The following is a 25,459-nucleotide window of genomic DNA, read 5'->3' as shown; positions in this document are numbered from 1 at the left end:
ATTGCCCATTTTAAAATTGGAGTCTCTCTGTTTGTGGATGTGTGAGTGTGTGTGTGTGCGCGTGCGTGCATGTGTGCTATTGAGCTGAGTTCCTTGTATATTATGGATATTAACCTCTTATACAATAAAATATTTGTCTAGACCGAAGTCCCAAAGCATTTTCTCTTGTGTTTTCTTCTAGTAGTTCCATAGTTCCAGGAATTACATTTAAGTCTTCTCCTGACTTCGTGATCCACCCGTTTCTGCCTCCCAAAGTGCTGGGATTACAGGCTTGAGCCACCGCGCCTGGCCCAACTTCATTATTATTATATAATGACCTTTGTCTCCTTATATAGTTTGTGACTTAAAGTGTATTTTTTCTGATATAAGGATAGCTACTCCTATTCATTTTTGGTGGAACTTTCTTCATTTCTTCATTTTAAGTTTATGTATATGTTTACAGAAGTGAGTTTCTTATAGGCAGCATATAGTTGGGTCTTGTTTCCCTGCCTGTCCGCCCCCCCACTTCCCCCTCTCACTCTGTCACCAGGCTGGAGTGCAGTGGTGCAGTCTTGGCTCACTGCAACCTCCGCCTCCCAGGTTCAAGTGGTTCTCCCGCGTCAGCCTCCCAAGTTGCTGGCATTACAGGCATCCACCATCATGCCCAGCTAATTTTTGTATTTTTGTGGAGACGGGGTTTCACCTCGTTGGCCAGGCTGGTCTTAAACTCCTGACCTCAGGTGATCTGCCTGCCTTGGCCTCCCAAAGTGCTGGGATTACAAGTGTGAGCCACGATGGCCAGCCCGGTCTTGTTTTTTGTTAATCCATTCATCCAGTTTATAGCTTTTAATTGGGGATTATAGTTTTTAATTTGGCATTTTTATTTGTTTACATTCAAGGTTATTATTGATAGGTGAGGAATTTCTCTTGTCATTTTGCTAATTGCCTTTTGTTTCTTTAAAATATATATCCATTCTTTCTTCTTTAGTTTCTTATTGTTTATCTTTGCAGTTTGGTGGTTTCTATAGTGATAATTTTTACTTCTCTTTCTCATTTGTGAATCTGCTTCATCAATGAGATTGACACTTCTGCATGTTTTCATGATGGTAGTTATAGTCTGTTCGTTTTCAGTTCTAGGATTCCCCTAATCATTTCTTGTCCATTCAGTCTAGTGGTGATAAATTACCTCATTTTTTGCTTCTCTGGGAAAGATTTTATTTTTCCTTCATTTCTGAAGGGGAGGTTTACTAGTTATGGTAATTTTGCCTAACAGTTTGTTTTCTTTCAATATTTTGAATATGGCATCTCATTGTCTCTTGGCCTATGTTTCTGCTGAGAAATCTGCTGTTAGTCTTATGGAGAGTCCCTATGTGTTACTTCACACTTTTCCTATTTTTAAAATTCTCTTTGTGTTTGAATTTTGACAGTTTCACTGTAATGTTCATCTTTTCTCAGTTTGACTATAGTGTATCCTGAGAGGACCTTTTTGGGTTGAGACTATTTGGGAAACTTTGAGCTTCCTGGACCTGGATGTTTATATTTCTCCCATGACTTGAGATGTTTTCAGCTATTATTTATTTAAATAGGTTTTATATGCCTTGTCTGTTCTTCTCCCCGGACCTCCAAAAATACATGTTTTTTTTTTTTTTTTTTTAACTTAATACTATCCCATAGGCCCTGTATGCTTTCTTCTCATTCTTTTTAACTGTTTTTTATTTGTTTCTTTGTTTTTTTTTGGCTAACCCGGGTACAGCAGGACCTCAAAACAATGTTCAGCATTGTTTAGTTATAATGTTGCTGAGACAAAAATGATTTCTGGTCAGGCCCTCTGTCTTTATGGAGTTTGCTTGTTCTCCCCATGTCTGCATGGGTTTTCTCTGGATAGTCTGGTTTCCTTCTGCTTCCCAAAGATGTGAATGTTTGGTTAACTGGTATGTCTAAATTGTCCCAGTATGAGTGAGTGAGTGAGTGTGTGTGTGTGAACTGTGATGTAATGGTGTCCTGTCCAGAACTGGTTTCTACTTTTTACCCTGAGTGGCAGGATAGGCTTCAGCCACCTGTGACACTGAACTGGAATAAGCAGGTTGGAAAATGAACAATTGCATGATACTATAAAATAAAAATTCATAAAGTATATGATAATCATACAAATGCACAATATATGATGCATTCAGAAAGCACTCAGTGATCTCACAGTATTTCTTGTTTTTTAACTGTGTGGCATTAGAAGATGCTCCTCTTTTCACTTTCCAAACATTTGTTTCATGATTTCATTCACAACTATTGTGACTGCTATCATTCACCGATTGACCATAAATTTGGTAAATATTTATTAATCTTAATTTTATTAATTTAATAATGTAATAATTTGATACTAATTTAATACTAATTTAATAATTTCATTAATCTTTCTTAAATGTACGTATAGCCTACATCTATTTCAGTATTTGATATTAGAAGTGGTTTGACTCTTTACAATATTGGTCATGTTTTTGTGACTAGACATAGGCTGTAGGAACTTTTGTTTATATCAGTTAGCCTAGGTGAAATTAGTTTTGTTTTTTTTTTTTTGAGATGGAGTCTTGCTCAGTTGCCCAGGCTGGCGTGCAGTGGCGCGGTCTCTGCTCACTGCAAGCTCCGCCTCCCGGGTTCACGCCATTCTCCTGCCTCAGCCTCCCAAGTAGCTGGGGCTACAGGCGCCCGCCACTACGCCCGGCTAATTTTTTTGTATTTTTTTAGTAGAGACAGGGTTTCACTGTGTTCGCCAGGATGGTCTCGATCTCCTGACCTCGTGATCGGCCCGTCTCGGCCTCCCAAAGTGCTGGGATTACAGGCGTGAGCCACCGTGCCCGGCCGTGAAATTAGTTTTGTTACATGTTGTTTCATTTAAATGACAGTTTCCAAGAACCCACTGATGATGTTAGGTGAAGATTTACTATATTTCAAAAGCCTTATGTTCAAGTTCACAAATTCTTCTGCTTGATCTCGTGTATTGCTGAAACTTTCAATTGTATTTTTAAATTTTATTCATTGACTTCTTCAATGCTAAGATTTCTGTTTGGTTCTTTTTTATGGCATATATCTGTTGAATTTCTCATTCAGATCATGACTTGTTTTTCTGATTTTGTTGAATTCACTATCCGTATTCTTTTGTATTTCACTGAGTTTCCTTAAGAAATTACTGTGAATTCCTTTTCAGGTATTTTATTGGTTTGTTTTCCTTGGGGTATGTTATTAGAGAATTACTGTGTTCCTTTGTGGTGTCATGTTTCCATGCCTTTTCATGTTTCTTGTGTCCCTAGCTTGATATCTGTTTATCTGGAAGAACAACCACCTCTGCCAATTTTATGAAGTAGTTTTCATAGGAAAAAACTTTTTCCTGTAGATTTGACTTCAGTATTGGTTGAGTAGGGTGCCCAGGCTTTTTTCCTCATTGGGTGCAGTAATGTAATTTCTATGTGATTTCTTCAGCCGTCATCAATATCAGCATTTTCTGTGATTGCCTCAGTGGGCTAGACTGTGGGTGTTTGTGGAGGCAGTGGTGTGGCTTTGCTTGGGGTGAGGAATGCTAGACAGGCTGGTCCTTAGTCCCTGAGAAATGGCTGCTATTTCTCAGCTGCCATTTTCTGATTACAGGGTCCAAGGGATGTAGAGCTGCCAGGGCTATTGAGCCCCAAGGCAGAATGCACTCTAGTAGTTGCTTCATTCTCCAAATGATGTAGTACTGCAGCAGCTTGGATCCTGGGGAATTCAGTGGATCAAATGTGAATTCTCTTTCTGGAGCAATCCAGCCTTATGGACCTCAGGCAGCTCCCTATACTGGACTCAGGGCTTGTGAGGACTGTGGAGCTGCCCTGTAGCTTGGATTGCAAGTATCCACAGTGGTCATGGGGACTGCTGAGGATGTCTTGCTTAACTTTTCTCCTCAATGGAGAGCCCCTTCTGGCTCCAGGCTGATTTTGGCCAGGTGCTCTCCTTTCCTCTTTATGCTGACATGTGGAGTTTTCTGTGCCTCAGAAGATCTTCATTACTTCCTGATGAGTTCCATTGTTCTCCCATAGACATTCAACTCAAAGTGCTCTATTTGTTGTTTTGGTTTTTCTTTGTGGAGGAGATGAGCATTGGGTTCCATTTTGATTGAAGTTTTTAATCTGTTCACCTCTAATTTTTATTCATATGATTGGATTTACATTTATCATTTTGCTATTATTTTCTGTGTGCCTCATGTCTGTTTTGTTCCTCTGATACTCTTATTAATTTCTTTTGTAATAAATTGATGTTTTTCGATGTTCTATTTTAACTCCTTTATTGACTTTCAAATTACTTTTGAATTATTTTCTTTCTTTTTTTTTTTTTTTGAGACAGAGTCTTGATCTGTTGCCCAGGCTGGAGTGCAGTGGCATGATCTCGACTCACTGCAAGCTCCGCCTCCCGGGTTCATGCCATTCTCCTGCCTCAGCCTCCCGAGTAGCTGGGACTACAGGCACCCGCCACCATGTCCAGCTAATTTTTTTTTTTTTTTGTATTTTTAGTAGAGACGGGGTTTTACCGTGTTAGCCAGGATGGTCTCGATCTCCTGACCTCGTGATCTGCCCGCCTCAGCCTCCCAAAGTGCTGGGATTACAGATGTGAGCCACTGCGCCTGGCCTGAATTATTTTCTTTGTGGTTGCTTGGGGGATTATAATATGCATCTGATTTACTGCAAACTACTTGAGATTATTGATAACTTTATTCTATTAAAATAGAGAACATTTCCCTACTATAGCTCCATTTTCTTCTGCTGCTTGTGCTGTTATTGTCATATATATTGCATCTTCACTTGTTAAAAGTCAAACAATACAATTTTATCATTATTGTTTTACGCAATTTCCTTTTAAATCAGAACAACACGGGAGAAAAAAGCATTTATAATGTCATTTACCAGTCACCAACATAATTACCTGTATTTTTTTGTTGTGTGAATTTGTTTTATCATCTGTTGCTACTTCCTTTCAGTCTAATGAACTTCCATTAATATTCTGCTAGGAATCAATTATCTTATTCTTTATTTGAGTATCTTTTAATTTGCTTGCATTGTTGAAGGATAATTTTGCTGGATATAGAATTCTGGGAGAAATTAGGTGTTAATCTACTAAAAGTTTCCTTGTACGTGAAAAATTGTTTTTGTCTTTCTGCTCTCAGCTTTTTTTTTTTGTCCCTGGCTTTCTGCAGTTTGACTATGATATATTTGGATTTGAATTCACTGATTCTTTTGCCAATTCAAATCTGCTGCTGAGCCCTTCTAGTGAATTTTTTATTTTGTTGATTGTACTTTCAACTCCAAAATTTTCATTTTTTTGGTAATTTCTTTTTATTGACATTTTCTAATTGAGGCCGGGTGCAGTGGCTTATGCCTGTAATCCCAGCACTTTGGGAGGCCGAGGTGGGCGGATCACTTGAGGTCAGGAGTTCGAGACCAGCCTGGCCAACATGGTGAAACCCCATCTCTACTAAAAATACAAAAATTAGCTGGGCGTGGTGGTGGGTGCCTGTAATCCCAGCTATTCGGGAGGCTGAGGCAGGAGAATCATTTGAACCTGGGAGGCAGAGATGGCAGTGAGCCGAGATCACACCATTGCTCTCCAGTCTGGGTGACAGGGTGAGACTCCATCTCAAAAAAAAAAAAAAAAAAAAAAAAAAATTTGTATATGGTTTCCCTTATTTCTTTCTTTTTTTCTTTTTTTTTTTTTTTTTTTTTTTGAGACGGAGTCTCGCTCTGTCGCCCAGGCTGGAGTGCAGTGGCGCGGTCTCGGCTCACTGCAAGCTCCGCCTCCCGGGTTCACGCCATTCTCCTGCCTCAGCCTCCCGAGTAGCTGGGACTACAGGCGCCCACAACCGCGCCCGGCTAATTTTTTTTGTATTTTTAGTAGAGACGGGGTTTCACCGTGGTCTCGATTTCCTGACCTTGTGATCCGCCCGCCTCGGCCTCCCAAAGTGCTGGGATTACAGGCGTGAGCCACCGCGCCCGGCGGTTTCCCTTATTTCTTTGAACATATTCGGAATTGATGTTTTGAAGTCTTTGTGTACCAAGCCCTGCATTTGATCTCCTTCAAAGATAGTTTCTATTAACTGTTTTTATTTCTGTATGCTTTGCATGTGTCGTAGTTGTTTGTTGTAAATTGGACATTTTGTTTAATATATTGCAGCAACTTAGGATTTTGATTTCTTCTCCTCCAGGAGATGGTTGTTGTTGCAGGTTTGTTTATTGACTTGCCTCTACTAATTTTGTGATGTCTGTTTCGTGTGCCCTCTGATTTCTCTGCTCATTAAAAAAAAAAAATTCTCTTTTCTATTTTTAAGCCTGGCATTCTAGGAATTTCACTGGGTTACTATAACTTAGTCATCAGCCAGTGATTGGAGATTGTTTAAACCTTTGAGCTAGTAAGGTATTTACTCTTTGACATGGGATATATACATTTACTGGGTAATACTTTCAAAGTCAGGAGATTATAAGTCTGATTTTTTTTTTTTTTTTTTAAATTCTCTATGTTCATGAGGCCTCATGGTTAACTAGAAATGAGTAGTTTGCTGGTTACTGCCCTCTCTTTGTGGTTGCTTGGGGGATTGTATCTGTATATCTGGTGGAAAAACAGATATACAGTCTTCTGAATAAGTGCATTCTTGCATTTGCGTACAACTTTCTAGACTACCAGTAATATATATGTGAGACCTTGGCAAGATCCCGTTGGGCTATATCATTTTCCAGATTTCTCTGTTAATTTTTGGACTGATCTGCTGTTTTGTTGCCTGACCCAAATTGTATTGTGACCTTATGCTAGCCTTACTCTTATTGCTGCTGAGCTGTCTGTTATTTTTGACAACTTTGTCCTTTTTGTCATTGCTTTTTGGGGAGACGATTTGCCGAGCTCCTCATTCAGCATTCTTGAAGTCTTGTCACTTATGTGTATGTCTGTGTGAGTGTGTTCTGATAGTAACAAATATGTGACATAAAATTTGTCATTGAGGCTGGGCATGGTGGCTCGTGCCTATAATCCCAGCACTTTGAGGGCTGAGATGGGAGGATAGCTTGAAGCCCAGGAGTTGAAGACCAGACTGGGCAACATAGTGAGACTCATCTGTGCCAAAAATTTAAAAAATTGGTTGGGTGTGGTGCCATGGGCATATAATCCTAGCTACTTGGCATGCTGAGGTGGGAGAGCCCAGGTGTTGGAGGTTTCAGTGAGCTGATTGTGCCACTGCACTCCAGCCTGGGTGACAGAGTTAGACCTTGTTTCTTAAAGAGAAATGACCATCTTAAGCACTTTTAAGTATATACTATATTACTGTTAACTATATGCACATCCTTGTGGAGCAGATCTTCAGAACATTTTTGTCTTGTAAATCTGAAACTCTGTCTATTGAACCAATGACTCCCTTTTTACCTTTCCCCTGCCCCCGCCCTTGACAACCACCAGTTTACTTTCTAAGAGTTTGACAATGTTAGATACCTTATATATGTGGAATCATACAGTATTTATCTTTTCATAACTGGCTTATTTTATTTACCATAATGTCCTCATGTTTCGTCCATGTTATGGTATATTATGGGATTTGCTTATTTTTTAAGGCTGAATAATATTCCATTGTATGTGTGTATTACATTTTGCTTATCCATTCATTCAAAAATGGATATTAGAGTTGCTTTTACTTTACAGCTATTGTGATTAATGCTGCTTTGAACATGGGTGTGTGAATATCTCCTTAAGATTTTCTTTTAAATTATTTTGGGTATATACCTAGAACTGGGGTTTCTGGATCATTGTAATTCTGCTTTTGATTTGTTGAGGAACCTCCATATTATGTTCTGTAGCAGTTGTACCATTTTATGTTTCCACTAAGAGTGTATAAGTATTCCATTTTCTCAACACTTATTATGTTTTTGATAATGGCCATTGTTATGACTGAGAGATAGTTCATTGTGGTTTTTGATTTGCATTTCCCTAATGAGTAGTTACATTGAGCTTCTTTTCATATACTTGTTGGCCATTTGTATATCTTTTTTGTGGACATGTCTTCAATTCCTTTGTCCATTTTTAAATAGAATTACTGTTATTTTGTTGTTGATTAGTCATGGAACTTGTTTATATATTCTAGATAGTAGTACCTTATCAGATAGATGGTTTGCAAATATTTTTGTCCATTTCATAAGTTATCTTTTTTATTCTTTTTCCTTTGTTGTGCAGAAGTTTTAAAATTTGATGTCTCATTTTTCTATATTTGCTTTTGTTGCCTGTTATGTTCATTTTAAAAGTATCCCTTTTCTCTGTTATTTTATAATACCTTACCTATAATTAGATTTTTGAGATATATTCAACTCTCTTCTGAAATTCTTTGCTACTAATATCCATTGCATTATCATAGATGTTCTGATTTTAGGGATGCATTTTACATGATGTATTACCTAAAAGTTATACATAAATAAAATATTTTAAAGTTGTAGATTTATATATTTCAAGAAGGAAAAAGAATGAAAAGAAAATACCTTTTTTGGTTACCTCAAGGAAGATCCATTTGTTATAACAATCATCATTTGTGTTTCACCTTTTAAACAGTATATATAAATATATGTTATTTATTTATTTTTCTTTCCTCTGTGATTTTGAAATTGAAACTATCTTGCTTATAGTCAGATCATATGTCTCAAAATTCCATGTTCTAATCCAGAAAGTTACCTCTTGTGTTAATGTTTGGTTAGTAGCATTCTGATGACACTAAGTTCTTGAGTTTGATTCAGGTGTCTTTAAACATCTGTACTCTGAGAACTCTGAGACAATCTGATTTATGCCCTTAGACTGCAACTTTGATGGCCATTTTGCAAATGTATCATTGTTACACAAGGCATAGGGTGGGAGAGGTGGAATTGTAATCTGCTCATTGTCCAGTTAGGTAGATAAATAGCCAGTGGAAACATTTTCAGTGCTGATAATGGAAGTGTAGAGGCAGTATTATAGTGGTTAAGAGCCATGGCTCTGGCATAATGTTTCTTAATTTTGAGTCCAGGCTCTCCTAGATGTTTCATTTTGGGAAGATTCTTGACCCTTCATGTCTCAGATTCTTCACTGTAAAATGGGGATAATGGTATTTACATTTTGTGGTTCTTAGGAGGAGTAAATAATTGTTTACAAGTAAGGTGCTTAGAATAGTGCCTGGTACATACTCAGTGCTTAGTAAATATTGCTTTTGTTACAGGCACTGATCAATATATAATCTTGTGCTAGCTGAACAATGCTTGAAGAAATTAATGCATTTTAAAAATACTGTGATAATGACAAAGATCTAAAAATTGTGACATTCTATTAGCATAGAGTACTAACAATAAACTTAATAGCTGCCCTTTAAAAAAAAAAAACCTCTGGTTGAAGAAACAAATTAGGCCCATACTTTTGTAATTATAATAATAATATTTAGCACCTTTATAATGATTTCTCTGTGAGGAAGGTAGTATTCTAAGCTTTATATAGATTAATTGATCTAATATTCAAAATATAGTATTTTTATACAAATTTTAAAGATAATGAAACTGAGGCACAGATACAATAAAGTCTTTGCTGGCTGCAGAGTTATTGGTCTTAATCACTTTGCTATACTGTCTGTATTTAGGTATATTGCTACTGTGTTGCTGAACCAACTAGGTAGGCTAAAATGTGAATGAATAAGCTTAATATTTTTATTAACTTTCACAAATAGAGTTACAATAACTGTAAAAAATGTGATGGGAATACATTTTTTTCTTCGTCCTTTGTTTTGTAAACAAATTGTATCTAGAAGTGAGACAAATGAGCATAAAGCAATTTTGGTGAAATTTTTCATGTCTAATCTTTTATCTAATGATAATGGAAAGCAGTCAGAAAATATTTAAAATTTAGGACCAAGTAGTATCCAGTTCAATTTTACATTAGGTGAAGTGGAATACATTTTTTTTTTTTAGGTTGATCAGTTTTCATTTTGTCAAGTTATTCTCAAATCTCCAGTTGAGCTCCCCTTTCAACTTGACTTAGAATACTGTTCTATTAGTTTAAAACATATTTTGAAGACATATTTTTAGATGGAGACTTAAAAAATTACATCATTTCAGGTATCTCAAGTACTGCTGCTATATACTGTTGTACTACCATCTATGAGCTTACATCATGTACCAAGTATTATATATTATTTCCATTCAGCAAAGTAGGAGACAGGCCTAGAGTGCTTAAGTAACTTATTAAATGTAACTTGTACTATAAATTATTATTTATCATTAAGTATGGCCTAACAAGGTATTTGATGCTACTTTTTGATAAACAGTAATTCTCAAAATATTTTTGTGTTGGACATTTTTTTTCTCTTTTAAGAAAGGAATTTGTACATTAGAATGAAAAATATTAAGCACTAGACAGTAAGTCCCCAAATATTCTTGTGTTGGAAATTTTATTTTTTAAAAAAGGAATTTGCATATTATAATAAAAAATATTAAACACTTACTAACTTATGCAATGTTTTGTGTTTTAAGGAACTGAAATTACCATTCACTTTTTTGAGTGGACATATTCATGAATTAAGGATTCATGTACCATGGACAAAACTGGGTTCAGAACCAGTGGTAATTACCATCAATACTATGGAATGCATTTTGAAACTTAAGGATGGGATACAGGTAAGACATTATTGAACTAAGTTGTTTATGTTAACTAATTTTAGTAGTATTTGACATTTCTTTACCTTTTTGAATATATCAACTGTTACATAAACATAGCTTATATACTTAATTTTTTTTTTTTTTTTGAGAGGGTCTCACTCTGTTGCCAGGCTGGAGTGCAGTGGTGCGATTTCGGCTCACTGCAACCTCCGCCTCCCGGGTTCAAGCGATTTTCCTGCCTTAGCCTCCTGAGTAGCTGGGACTACAGGTGTGCACCACCACGCCCAGCTAATTTTTGTATTTTTACTAGAGAAGGGGTTTCACCATGTTGGCCAGGATGGTCTCGATCTCTTGACATCGTGATCTGCCCGCCTTAGCCTCTGAAAGTGCTGGGATTACAGGCATGAGCCGCCGTGCCTGGCCTTTAATTTGTATATGCCCTTTTAAGTTACATGATTATTTGCAATGGGCGTTTTTAAATTTGAATAAAATGTGTAAAGGTTGTTTTCATACAGATTTTACTTACTTTGTCATAGCTCTACTAGGGACCTTGCAGATTGCTTATTGCTTATTACATCTACAATGAAAGTGCAGCCTAATTGTGTCCAATTTTTACATTAACATTTTTAGATTTTTGCAAAGGACCTGTATGAATTTTTTCTTTACATAATTTTTCTAAATCTGAAGGGAATTTCTCAGGTTATTTTTTGGGAAGATGAAAATATATTTGCACCAAATTTTATAATTGTTTTTGAAGTTTTGGTATAAGAAACTGATTTTTTCTTTTTTCAGATTTATTTCTTCCTTCTCTGACCCATCTTACATTTCTTGCTAGTGTTTTTTTGCAGATGTGTAATATTGGTTTTAAAGAGTTTCTACCAAAAATTTTCCAATCTAGGAAAGCAAAATAGGTCAGGACCATAGCTTATTGTGGAGAATGTTTCCACTTTCACCTTGCAGAAGAGTGGTGTGTCTGTCATTCATTTTTATTAGTTTTTTTTTTTTTAATCAGCTACTTAACATTTAACTTTTAGTTTTAAGGAAGATTGGCTATAATCAAGTAAATTGATAAGTATTATTAAAATGACTTCATGTGAATCTGTATGTAGGTTTAACATATTCTAAATGTAACTTTAATCTTTGTGAAGTTAGGGTTATATATGAACTGTTAAAATTATTTCCCATTTTAAGTGGATGCTTTGAGTGTCATATCAACCCACTGGACTCAGATGTTTTTTCCATTTATGAAATCTTTGATTCCAAACATGTATTATCCAATTTAACTTAATATAGTTTCTAGAAGTTAATAGACCAATGTTATATTCTCATGAAAATGAAAAGTTACTTTGTGATCTTCTAATATTTGAGAGATTAATTTAGAAATCTGTGGATAGTTACAAAAAAGTTTTACTTTACATTTATAGTTGGTAATACTTAAATGGTTCTTAATTATTATCTTTTCTTGGAATTTATTTTTTTTTCAAAGTCTGGACTTGGTTATACCACCCATGCAGTGTTCCATATTAAAAGAGAAAAAAAAAAAAAAAAATCCAGACACTAAGTATTTTTTCATTGAGAAGGTGGAAATTTCAAGGCCAGATGTCCTTTAAGAAACACGTTTTAACAGAGGCAAATTACAACTAATTATAGAGGCTGCAGAAAAAGACTTGTAACACATGACTTAGTGCAACCTAGAACTAATACTTGATATTGGACTATGCAGATGGCTACTGCAGAAATGATCAGGTTTCCTGCTTGCATGGTAATTGAGACTTGAATTTTGTGGTGTGTACAGCAAAAGGTTAAATGTCATGAATGTAAACCACTCTCAAAACAAGTATTTTTTACAGATGTTTAACATTTTGGGTTAGAGAGGATTTTCGAAAATTGCAGTTGACATTTGGACAAATTATTTAGCAGTGTACACCCCTGGAGAGTAATGCTTGGGTTTATGCTAGTGATTGGAATTAAATTTTGAGTAAAAACATTGTAGATGAAACAGATTTTAAAATAGTTTATTTTCCTGTTTTAAGCTTTGGTTAGTATAGTATGTAATTAAGCTGAAAATTACGCATGTAGTAGTAAAACTGAATAAGTTTATATTCAAATTATTTCAGGTTACTGTAGAATCACCACGAAGAAAAGATGTATTTTCTAAATAAAATTGGGGTTGGAATGGTAGGTTTAGTGAAGGGGCCTTTTAGAGTTATAGGTACTCAAAGATATGAATCTGTTAAAAAACTATTATATATATGAATGTATTGAAGTATGATTAAAAGGTATGAATATAAGGCTTAAATCAGATAAGATCATTCCAAAAATAAGATATTGTTAAATGCCTTGATATGAAGGCATGTCTTGTTTGTGAAGGTAAATTTAATTCTACCAACATTTATTGGTTGTCTACTCTGTACTGCACTGAAAAGCATTGCTAAAATATTTATATAATCTCAGCAAAAGACACTTAGAAAAAGAGATTCATAATGATTGTAATTCTAGTGGTCATGGTTTAAATACACTGCCTTAACATATCATTATAATCAGTTTTACTTATAGAGATTTTTAGGATGAGTGGGTGACCAAGTTGTTGTGTTATGTAAAATGAAATCCATCTTGATGTTTACTCTGAATTTTTAAAAATATATTGAAACTTCACTCAAGAAATAGTTGTTAACGATTTCCTATTTACTCTGAGAGACGTATATATGTCAGTCATTGCCCTCACTTTTAAATCTTGCAGAGTTACTACTTGTAAACTGTTTATCCTGTTTTTGATTTCAGATACACAGTTTTTGATGCATGACACATCATGTCCATGCTAATCTAATAAATACTTGTTAACATAGCTCAAGAGCTAAAACATTATCAGTAACTTCCATTTAACTATGTACTCCTCTCCTTTTTCATATTCTTTTTTGTTCAGCCTGTATGGGTCTCATCTGTAAAACAGGACAAGACTTGCTATACAATTTAAAAAATTATATGATTAATGTGCTTTCTTTGATCATTGAATTAAGTCTTGACTGGGCACAGTGGCTCACGCCTGTGATTGCAGCACTTTGTGGGGCCGAGGCGGGCAGGTCACGAGGTCGGGAGATCGAGACCATCCTGGTGGTCTCGATCTAACATGGACCTAACATGGTGAAACCCCGTCTCTAATAAAAATACAAAACATTAGCTGGGCGTGGTGGCCGGCGCCTGTAGTCCCAGCTATTCTGGAGGCTGAGGAAGGAGAATGGCATGAACCCGGGAGGCGGAGCTTGCAGTGAGCCAAGATTGCGCCACTGCATTCCAGTCTGGGTGACAAAGGGAGACTCTGTCTCCAAAAAAAAAAAAAACTTCTTCAACCTAAAGAGAATGATAAATTTGTTTCTAAACCACCTATTTATTCTGGTTTTTGTACCACCTGGAACATAAATGTTAAAATCTCTTTTAATCTAATAAATGTAACTATTTGTAAGGCTGTTTATGGAAATACTACTTATTTTTCATAAAAAATTTGAAAAGTGGGAGGCTGAGGCAGGAGAATTGCTTGAACCCAGGAGGCAGAGGTTGCAGTGAGCAGAGGCCGCGCCATTGCTTCCAGCCTGGGCAACAAGAGGAAAACTCCATCTCAAAATAAAAATAAATAAAATAAAATTTGAAAAGCATCTTTTGAACCTAAAAATCGGAGATTATCTTCTAATAGGAGAAATAGTTGCAGTTTCACTCCAGATGAAACTTATTTTTATGTATATATTCTTACCATCTTTCTCCTTTTTAGTTTAGCTTCTTTTTTTTTTTTTTTTTGAGACAGAGTCTCGCTCTGTCGCCCAGGCTGGAGTGCAGTGACCGGATCTCAGCTCACTGCAAGCTCCGCCTCCCGGGTTCACGCCATTCTCCTGCCTCAGCCTCCCAAGTAGCTGGGACTACAGGTGCCCACCACCTCGCCCGGCTAGTTTTTTGCATTTTTTAGTAGAGACAGGGTTTCACCGTGTTAGCCAGGATGGTCTCGATCTCCTGACCTTGTGATCCACCTTGCAAGTTCATTTCTTTACTGTCATAATCTTTTACCACCTTTCTCCTTTTTAGCTTAACTTATTTTAAAATCATTTTTGCAAGTTTAATTTTATTTCTTTACTGTCATAACCTTCTGATTGTTGATATGGCTGTTTAAGATTACAAAAATCTTCTGTTTGAAAACCTAAGGTGATTTTATTCTTTTATCTCATGTACCTACAAATTTAGTTAGATTTTAAACAAAAGAGTGAAAATATTTGTATCTGTGGTATTTTAATTCAGAGAGAGTTTTCTGTTTCCCATAAGCACAGATACCTTTCTTAAACATTTTAAGTCAGAAACCAGTAAGCCACTTTTTGTTTGTTTTGTTTCTGTTTTTGATACTGGGTCTTGCTGTGTTGCCCAGGTTGGTCTTGAACTCCTGGCTTCAAGTGACCCTCCTGCCTTGGCCTCCCAAATTACTGGAATTACAAGCATGAGCCACTGATTTCCAGTATTAATAAGAAAAAAATTTTGGTCCTGACAACCCATAGATTTAGGTGACCTGATCAATAAGTGATATGTTATTACTCTTGACTGTGGTATTTTATATCAAATTGTTTTTATAGTTTCATCTTGTAGTTTATTTTTGTTTTTCTAAAAAGTCTGTGTCAGTGTAATTAGACTTAAAGATATGAGGCAGCTGTTTTGATTTGAATGGCTAATTTTGACGAAGGGCTTCAGAATTATTTTTTCCACTGTAGTGCAGGCAAATAAAGCTTTCTTTGATTGGATACCAGCACCTATCTGCTCTATCTAGCAGAACTTTTCTGGGATCTAGAGAATTTCCATACTTTCACAGGACAAAGTTTTTTTTTTTTTTTTTTTTTAAATTTTGTTTACATTTAGGTAGGATTTTGTATTTACTTGATGGTCATTTGTTCTGGCCATCAATGTGCTCTGTTTACCATCAGGGATTTCATGGATTTACTTGTAGAAATTTTACATGTGATCATTAGAATTTTAAGTGCTGATTATTATGAATTAGTACAGTTGTGTTGGCAGACTATTAAGAATAATCAGTCTCTGTTAATTGATTTAAAAAATCAATTAGTTAGAATTTGAGATTAGGAGGCCTACAAGAGAGGTATCACCTCTGTCTTAGCTTGGCTGAAGTCTGTTTATCATCATTGTCATTGGTGAGGTCATTGCTTGAATGTTATAATAAATGGCCTTCTAATTGGACTGACTCTAGACCATTACTCTTCCACACACATTCACAAATATCTCTTATTTTTTGAAGCTCGTGTGACCTGACTATATAACCATTTATGGTCCCCTGATAGCCATCATCCGTTGGTTTTGTGGTCCCTGTGACTGAAAATTTTGTTACCTGGTTCACAGACTTTTTTTGTTCATCCATCTTGGGTCATTTCAGTTCATCCATCTTGGGTCATTTCAGTGTCCATATGGATTCTTATATAATTCTCTAGCAACACAATTCCTTGATTTTTAACTCTGTCATCCTTATTTCTGTTCCATTTCAGCCAATCCTTTTATGGTTATGTTATGGACTTTGCTGTTCCTTGAAGCATTCACTTTGTTGTGGATCCTGTCTCTGTATCTTAAGTATCTCACTTTACAGTATTCCTTCACTTTCAATCTCTCATTTGCTTTATTGGCACTTTGCTATCATTTAAAGTGCTTATTTCTCTGCTACATTTTGGGGAAATACTTTCCGGCAACCATGTTGCCCTCTCCAGCTTCTTTTCTTTTCTTTATAACCACATCATTTATTTATTTATTTATTTATTTATTTATTTATTTATTTATTGAGATGGAGTCTTGCTCTGTCTTCCAGGCTGGAGTACAGTGGCGCAATCTCCGCTCACTGCAAGCTCCGCCTCCTGGGTTCATGCCATTCTCCTGCCTCAGCCTCCCGAGTAGCTGGGACTACAGTTGCCTGCCACCTCGCCCGGCTAATTTTTTGTATTTTTAGTAGAGACAGGGTTTCACCATGTTAGCCAGGATGGTCTCGATCTCCTGACCTCGTGATCCGCCTGCCTTGGCCTCCCAAAGTGCTGGGATTACAGGCTTCAGCCACTGCACCCGGCCTCTTTTTTTCTTTTTTAAAATAAGTCAGTGTTTGTGTGTGTGTTTTTTTAATGGAAGCGAAATTCACATAACATACAATCAACCATTTTATTTTTATTTTTTAAAATTTTTTATTTCTATAAGTTATTGGGGAACAGGTGGTGGTGTTTGGTTACATGAGTAAATTCTCTAGTGGTAATTCGTGAGATTTTGGTGCACTCATCACACAAGCAATATACACTGTACCCAATTCGTAGGCTTTTATCCCTTACCTCTTTCCCACTCTTTCCCCCGAGTCCCCAAAGTTCATTGTGTAATTCTTATGCCTTTGCATCCTCATAGCTTAGCTTCCATGTATCAGTGAGGACATAACGATATTTGGTTTTCCATTCCTGAGTTACTTCACTTAGAATAATAGTTTCCAATCTCCTCCAGGTCACTACAAATGCCATTAATTCATTCTTTTTTATTGCTGAGTAGTATTCCATTGTGTCTATCTATCTATATCACAGTTTCTTTATCTGCTCGTTGATTGACAGACATTTACATTGGTTCCACATTTTTGCAATTGTGAATTGTTTTGCTATAAATGTGTGTGCTTTAAACACATGTGTGCAAGTATCTTTTTTTGTATAATGACTCCTTTTCCACTGCGTAGATACCCAGTAGTGGGATTGCTGGATCAAACGGTAGTTCTACATTTAGTTCTTTAAGGAATCTCCACACCATTTTATATAGTGGTTGTACTAGTTTACATTCCCACCAGCAGTGTAGAAGTGTTCCTTGTTTACTGGAGCCATGCCAATATCTATTATTTTTTGATGTTTTGATTATGGCCATTCTTGTAGGAGTAAGTTGGTATCACATTATAGTTTTGATTTGCATTTCCCTGATTATTAGTGATGTTGAGCATTTTTTCATATGTTTGTTGGCCATTTGTGTATCTTCTTTTGAGAATTATCTATTCTTGTCCTTAGCCCACTTTCTGTTAGGATTGTTTATTTTCTTGCTAATTTGTGTGCATTGTAGATTCTGGGTATTAGTCTGTTGTCAGATGTATAGATTGTGAAGATTTTCTCCCACTCTGTGTATTGTCTGTTTACTCTGCTGACTGTTCCTTTTGCTGTGCAAAAACGCTTTAGTTTAATTAAGTCCCAGCTATTTATCTTTGTTTTTATTGCATTTGCCTTTGGGTTCTTGGTCGTAAAATCCTTGCCTAAGTCAATGTCTAGAGGGCTTTTCTGATGTTATCTTCTAGAATTTTTATAGTTTCAGGTCTTAGATTTAAGTCCTTGATCCATCCATCTTGAGTTGATTTTTGTATAACGTGAGAGATGAGGATCCAGTTTCATTCTCGTACGTGTGACTTGCCAGTTATCCCAGCACCATTTGTTGGATAGGGTGTCCTTTCCCCACTTTATATGTTAGTTTGCTTGATCAGTTGGCTGTAAGTATTTGGGCTTATTTCTGGGTTCTGTATTCTGTTTCATTGGTCCATGTGCCTATTTTTATACCAGTACCATGCTGTTTTGGTGACTATGGCCTTATTGTATTGCTTGAAATCAGGTAATGTGATGCCTCCAAATTTGTTCTTTTTGCTTAGTCTTGCTTTGGCTATGCAGACTCATTTTTGGTTCCCTACGAATTTTAGGATTTTTTTTTCTAGTTCTGTGAAGAACGATGGTGGCATTTTTATGGAAATTGTATTGAATTTGTGAATTGCTTTTGGCAGTATGGTCATTTTCACAATATTGATTCTACCCATCCATGAGCATGAGATGTGTTTCTATTTGCGTCATCTGTGATTTCGTTCAGCAGTGTTTTGTAGTTTTCCTTGTAGAGGTCTTTCACCTCCTTGGTTAGGTATATTCCTAAGTATTTTATTTTATTTTTGTAGCTAATGAAAAGGGGTTGAGTTCTTGATTTGATTCTCAGCTTGGTCGCTGTTGGTATATAGAAGAGCTACTGATTTGTGTACATTAATTTTGTATCCATAAACTTTGTTGAATTTTTTTTTTTTTATCAGTTCTAGGAGGTTTGTGGAGGAGTCTTGATAGGGTTTTCTAGGTAAACAATCATATCATCAACAAACAGTGACAGTTTGACTTCCTCTTTGCCGATTTGGATGGCCTTTCTTTCTTTCTCTTATCTGATTGCTCTGTGTTTAAGAGGAGTGGTAAGAGTGGGCCTCCTTGTCTTGTTCCAGTTCTTTTAGGGAATGCTTTCACGTTTCCCCATTTAGTATTATGTTGGCTATGGGTTTGTCGTAGATGGCATTTATTACATTGAGGTATGTCACTTGTATGCCAATTTTCCTGAGCGTTTTAATCATAAAGCCATGCTGGATTTTTTTTTGATTGCTTTTTCTACATCTAATTTTTGTTTTTAATTCTGTTTATGTGATTTATCACATTTATTGACTTGTGTGTGTTGAACCATCCCTGCATCTCTGGTATGAAACCCACTTGATCATGGGTGGATTATCTTTTTGATACGTTGTTGGATTCAGTTAGCTAGTATTTTGTTAAGGATTTTAGCATCTATGTTCATCAGGGATATCGGTCTGTAGTTCTCTTTTTTTGTTATGTCCTTTCCTGGTTTTGGTATTAGTGTGATATTGGCTTCATAGAATGATTTAGGGAGGATTCCCTCTTTCTCTGTCTTGTGGAATGGTGTCAATAGGATTGGTACCAATTCTCCTTTAAATGTCTGGTAGAATTTAGCTGTGAATTCGTATGGTCTTGGACTTTTTTTTGTTGGTAATATTTTTTATTACTATTTCAATCTTGCTCTTTGTTACTGGTCTGTCCAGGGTATCAAATTCTTCTTGATTTAAGCTAAAAGGAAGGTTGTATCTTTCCAGGGATTTATCCATCTCCTCTAGGTTTTCTAGTTTATGCGTGTAAAGGTGTTCATAGTAGCCTTCAATGATCCTTTGTATTTCTGTCTTGTCGGTTGTAATATTTCCTGTTTTGTTTCTAATTGAGCTTATTTGGATTTTCTCTCTTCTTTTTTGGTTAATGTCGCTAATGGTCTCTCTGTTTTACTTGTCTTTTCAAAGAACCAGCTTTTTGTTTCATTTATCTTTTGTATTTTTTTTGTTTCAGTTTAATTTATTTCTGCACTGATCTTGGTTATTTCCTTTCTTCTGCTGGGTGTGGGTTTGGTTTGTTCTCATTCTCTAGCTCCTTGAGGTGTGACCTTAGATCATCTGTTTGTGCTCTTGCAGACTTTGTGAGATAGGCATTTAGGGCTATGAACTTTCTCTTTTTTTTTTTTTTGAGATGAAGTCTTGCTCTGTCACCCAGGCAGGAGTGCAGTGGCACAATCTTGGCTCACTGCAACCTGCTCCTCTGGGGTTCAAGCAGTTTTCATGCTTCACCCTCCCAAGTAGCTGGGACTACAGGCGCCTGCCACCATGCCTGACTAATTTTTGTATTTTTAGTAGAGACGTGGTTTCATCATTTTTGCCAGGCTGGTCTTGAACTCCTGACCTCAGTGTATCCACCCACCTTGGCCTCCCAAAGTGCTGGGATTACAGGCGTGAGCCACTGTGCTCTGCTCTGTGAACTTTCCTCTTAGCACCGCCTGAGCTGTATCCCAGAGGTTTTGATAGGTCGTGTCACTATTGTCATTCAGTTCAAAGAAATTTTTAATTTCCATCTTGATTTTATTGTTGACCCAATGATCACTCAGAAACAGTTTGCTTAATTTCCATGTATTTGCGTGGTTTTGAAGGTTCCTCTTAGAGTTGATTTCCAGTTTTATTCCACTGTGTTCTGAGAGAGTGCTTGATATAATTGCAATTTTCTTTTTTTTTTTTTTGAGACGGAGTCTCGCTCTGTTGCCCAGGCTGGAGTGCAGTGGCCAGATCTCAGCTCACTGCAAGGTCCGCCTCCCGGGTTCACGCCATTCTCCTGCCTCAGCCTCCCGAGTAGCTGGGATTACAGGCGCCCACCACCTCGCCCAGCTAGTTTTTTGTATTTTTTAGTAGAGACGGGGTTTCACCATGATAGCCAGGATGGTCTCGATCTCCTGACCTTGTGATCCGCCCGTCTCGGCCTCCCAAAGTGCTGGGATTACAGGCTTCAGCCACCGCGCCCGGCCAATTGCAATTTTCTTAAATGTATTGAGGCTCGTTCTGTGGCCTCTCATATGGTCTATCTTGGAGAAAGTTTCATGCGCTGATGAAGAGAATGAATATTCTGCAGTTGTTGGATAGAATGTTCTGTAAATATCTGTTAAGTCCGTTTGTTCCAGGGTATAATTTAAATCCATTGTTTCTTTGTTGACTTTCTGTTGTGATAACCTGTCTAGTGCTGTCAGTGGAGTATTGAAGTCCTCCACTATTATTGTGTTGCTGTCTATTGCATTTCTTAGATCTGGTAGTAATTGTTTTATAAATTTGGGAGCTCTAGGCTGGGTGAGGTTGCTCATGCCTGTAATCTCAGGACTTTGGGAGGCCGAGATGGGCGGATTACCAGTGGTCAGGAGTTTGAGACCAGCCTGGCCAACGTGGTGAAATCCCTTCTCTACTAAAAATACAAAAATTAACTGGGTGTGGTAGCGGGCGCCTGTAATCCCAGCCACTCAGGGTACTGAGACAGGAGAATCACTTAAACCTGGGAGGCGGAGGTTGCTGTGAGCTGAGGTGACGCCACTGCAGTCCAGGTTGGGTGACAGAGTGAAACTCTGTCTCAAAAAAAAAAAAAGAAAATTTGGAGCTCCAGTGTTAGGTGCTTATATATTTAGGATTCTGATATTTTCCTGTTGGACACAGCCTTTTATCATTATATAATGTCCCTCTTTGTCTTTTTTAACTGCTGTTGCTTTAAAGTTTATTTTTTCTGATATAAGGATGGATACTGCTTTTCGCTTTTGGTGTCTATTTGCATAGAATGTCTTTTTCTACCCCTTTACCTTAAGTTTATGTGAGTCCTTATGTGGTAGGTGAATCTCTTGAAGGCAGTTGATGGGTGGTGAGTTCTTATCCATTCTGCAATTCTGTATCTTTTAAGTGGAGCTTTTAGGCCATTTACATTCAACATTAGTATTGAGATGTGAGATACCATTCCGTTTGTTGCGCTATTTGTTGCCTGTATACCTTTTTTTTTTTTTTTCAAATTGTATTTTTGTTTTATAGGTCCTGTGAGATTCATGCTTTAAAGAGGCTCTGTTTTGATGTGTTTCCAGGATTTGTTTCAAGAGTTGCTCCCTTTTTAGCAGTTCTTGTAGTGCTGGCTTGGTAGTGGCAGATTCTCTCAGTATTTATTTGTTTGCAAAAGACTCTATCTTTCCTTCGTTTATGAAGCTTAGTTTTGTCGGACACAAAATTCTTGGCTGATAATTGTTTTGTTTAAGGAGGCTGAAGATAGGGCCCCAATCCCTTCTAGCTTATAGAGTTTCTGCTGAGAAATCTGTTAATTCAATAGGTTTTTATTTTTTTATTTTTATTTTTTTATAGATTACCTCATGCTTTTGCCTCACAGCTCTTAAGATTCTTTTCTTTGTCTTAATTTTAGACAACCTGATGAGAGTGTGCCTAGGCGATGATCTTTTTGTGATGAATTTCCCAGGTGTTCTTTGAGCTTCTTGTCTTTGGATGTCTAGGTCTTCAGCCAGGCTGGGGAAATTTTCCTTGATCATTCCCCCTAACATGTTTTCCAAACTTTTAGATTTCTCTTCTTCCTCAGGAATGCCAATTATTCTTAGGTTTGGTTATTTAACATAATCCCAGACTTCTTGGAGACTTTGTTCATATTTTCTTATTCTTTTTCCTTTGTCTTTGTTGGATTGGGTTAATTCGAACATCTTGTCTTTGAGCTCTGAAGTTCTTGCTTCTGCTTGTTTGATTCTATTCCTGAGACTTTCCAGAGCATTTTGCATTTCTTTCTTTTTTTTTTTTTTGAGATGGAGTCTTGCTCTGTTGCCCAGGCTAGGGTGTAGTGGGGCAATCTCGACTTACTACAACTTCCACCTCGCTGGATCAAGCAATTCTCTTGCCTCACTCAGCCTCCCGAGTAGCTGGGATTTCAGGTGCCTGCCACCACACCTGGCTAATTTTTATAATTTTAGTAGAGATGGGCTTTCACCGTCTTGGCCAGGCTGGTCTCAAATTCCTGACCTCATGATCTACCTACCTTGGCCTCCCAAAGTGTTGGGATTACAGGCGTGAGCCACTGCGCCTGGCCAGCATTTTGCATTTCTGTAAGTGCGTCCATTGTTTACTGACATTTTGATTGTTTTTTATATATGCTATCTATTCCATTGAAAATTTCTTCCCTCATTTCTTATATCATTTGTTTGATATCCTTAAATTGGGCTTTGTCTTTCTCTGGTGACTCCTCAATTAGCTTAATAACTGATCTTCTGAATTCTTTTTCAGGTAAATCAGGGATTTCTTCTTGGTTTGGGTCTGTCGCTGGTGAGCTAGTGTGAATTTTTGAGGGTGTTAAAGAACCTTGTTTTGTCATATACTGGAGTTGGTTTCTTGGTCCCTTCTCATTTGGGTAGGCTCTGTCAGAGGAAAAGTCTAGGGCTCAAGGCTGTTGTTCAGATTCTTTTGTCCATGGGGTGTTCTTCTGATCTCCTTTTCCTAGGGATGTAGCTTCCTGAGAGCTGAGCTGTAGTGATTGTTATCTCTCTTTTGGATCTAGCCACCCCAGCAGGTCTACCAGGCCATAGGCTGGTACTGGGAGTTGTCTGCACAGAATCCTTTGATGTCACCCTTCTGTGGGTCTCTCAGTCGTGGATATCTTCTCCAGTGGAGGTGACAGGGGAGTGAAATGGACTCTGTGAGGGTCCTTTGTTTTGGTTGCTTAATGCACTATCTTTGTGCTGGTTGGTCACCTGCAGAGAGGTGGCGCTTTCAAGAGAATATCAGCTGTGGTAGTATGGGGAGGAACAGGTGGTGGGTGGGGCCTTAGAACTCCCGAAAGTATATGACATTTTTCTTCAGCTACCAAGGTGGATAGGGAAGAACCATTAGATGGGGGCAGTGTGTCTGAGCTCAGGTTTTCCTTGGGCGAGTCTTGCTGTGACTGCTGTTGGGGATGGGGGTGAGGTTCCCAGGTCAATGGAGTTATGTTCCTGTGAGGATTATGGCTGCCTCTGCTGTGTCATGCATGTTGTTAGGGAAGTGGGGAAAAATCGGCAGTCACAGGCCTCACACAGCTCCCACACAACCTACCTATAGGGCTGTGGGCGGCAAGCCACCTGGGTGCTGAGGCAAGAGACCGAGGGCATGAGCTGTTATGGTATAATAAAATATATAACCTAAGAATAGTTATACTAGATATAGATCATAGATATGATTATATATGAATATCATTAATCATTAGTTTATAGCAATTACTCTTTATTCCAATATTATAATACTCCTCGCTTTACAATCATAACCTAGGAAAAAGTAGGCCATACAGAGATTGGAGCTGAGGGTACATAGTGAGAAATGACCAGAAGACAAGAGTGCGAGCCTTCTGTTATGCCCTGGCAGGGCTGCCAGAGGGCTCCTTGGTCTAGTGGTAACGCCAGCGTCTGGGAAGATGCCTGTTGCCAAGCGGACTGTGGTCTAGCAGTAGCGTCAGTGTCAAGGAAGAACACCCGCTACTTAGCAGACCAGGAATTCCCCAGGGGAGTTTAGAGAAGACTCTACTCCTCCACCTCTTGTGGAGGGCCTGATGTCAGTCAGGCCCACCTGCAGTTACCCGGAGGCCTAACCATCTCTCTGTGATGCTGTGCTTCAGTGGTCACACTCGTAGTCCGCCTTCATGTTCCGTCCTGTACACCTGGCTCTGCCTTCTAGATAGCAGTAGCAAATTAGTGAAAGTACTAAAAGTCTCTGATACGCAGAAATAAAGGCGTAAGCTGTGTCTCTCTCCTGTCTTTCTCTCTGCCTCGACTGCCAGGCAGGGAAGGGCCCCCTGTCCAGTGGACACGTGACCCATGTGACCTTACCTATCGTTGGAGATGGCTCACACTCCTTACCCTGCCCCTTTGGCTTGTATCCAATAAATATCAGCACAGCCTGGCATTCAGGGCCACTACCGGTCTCCGCGTCTTAGTGGTAGTGGTCCCCCGGGCCCAGCTGCCTTTTCTTTTCTCTCTTTGTCTTGTGTCTTTATTTCTACAATCTCTCGTCTCCACACACGGGGAGAAAAACCCACTGACGCTGTGGGGCTGGACCCTGCACAGGGCTGATCTCACTCCCACCATACCCGGCCCCCAGCAGCACTGAGTCTGTTTCCAGGCAGTGGATGAGCAGGGCTGAGAACTTGTCCCAGGCTGTCAGCCTCCCAGCTGTGAAAGCAGATAGGGCCTTTGTGCTTCCCTGCTGGTGGAGTCTGCACACCGGATTCGTGCCCTCCCCCGAGTTCTGGCTAGGAGACATCTCATTTGGTTGTAATTGTTAAAAAGTTCAACTGGAGGTTTCATTCTCCCTGTGGCCTTTTCCCATTGCCTCTAGCAGCCCTCCCCAGAGACCCCTATGAGGCAAGGCAGAAATGGCTTGCCAGGGGACCCAGAGAGCCTATAGGGCTTTTCCTGCTGCTTCCTGTACCCCTGTATTTTGCTCAGCTCTCTAAACTGACTCAGCTTCAGCTAAGTCACTGTCACTGATCTCCAGAATGCTTTTCATCTTGCAACGGGGCAGCACTGTGTCCATTATGTAATAACTTCCCATTCTCCTCCTGTTTTCCCTGGCAGCCATCATTCTATTATACTTTCTGTTTCTATGATTTTTGACTACTCTAAGT

General features: G+C 38.1%; 1 protein-coding gene across 8 annotated transcripts in view; it reads left to right on the top strand.

Moving 5' to 3' along the window:
- Positions 1-25,459, top strand: part of LOC105476071 (vacuolar protein sorting 13 homolog B) — an 859,286-nt gene that overhangs the window by 12,259 nt on the left and 821,568 nt on the right. For all 8 annotated transcript variants that reach the window (XR_003016738.2, XM_011731700.3, XM_011731704.3 and 5 more), the window contains exon 3: positions 10,509-10,652. Coding sequence is in view for 7 of the 8 variants with exons in the window: in XM_011731700.3 (XP_011730002.2) it covers positions 10,509-10,652 (144 nt within the window). In the remaining variant the exon portion in view is untranslated. The remainder of the gene's footprint in view (positions 1-10,508; positions 10,653-25,459) is intronic.

This window comes from Macaca nemestrina, chromosome 8 (genome assembly GCF_043159975.1).
Source record: "Macaca nemestrina isolate mMacNem1 chromosome 8, mMacNem.hap1, whole genome shotgun sequence".
Lineage (NCBI taxonomy): Eukaryota > Metazoa > Chordata > Mammalia > Primates > Cercopithecidae > Macaca > Macaca nemestrina.
The sequence above is the reverse complement of the archived record's forward strand: the minus strand, read 5'-3'. Positions and strand labels throughout refer to the sequence as shown.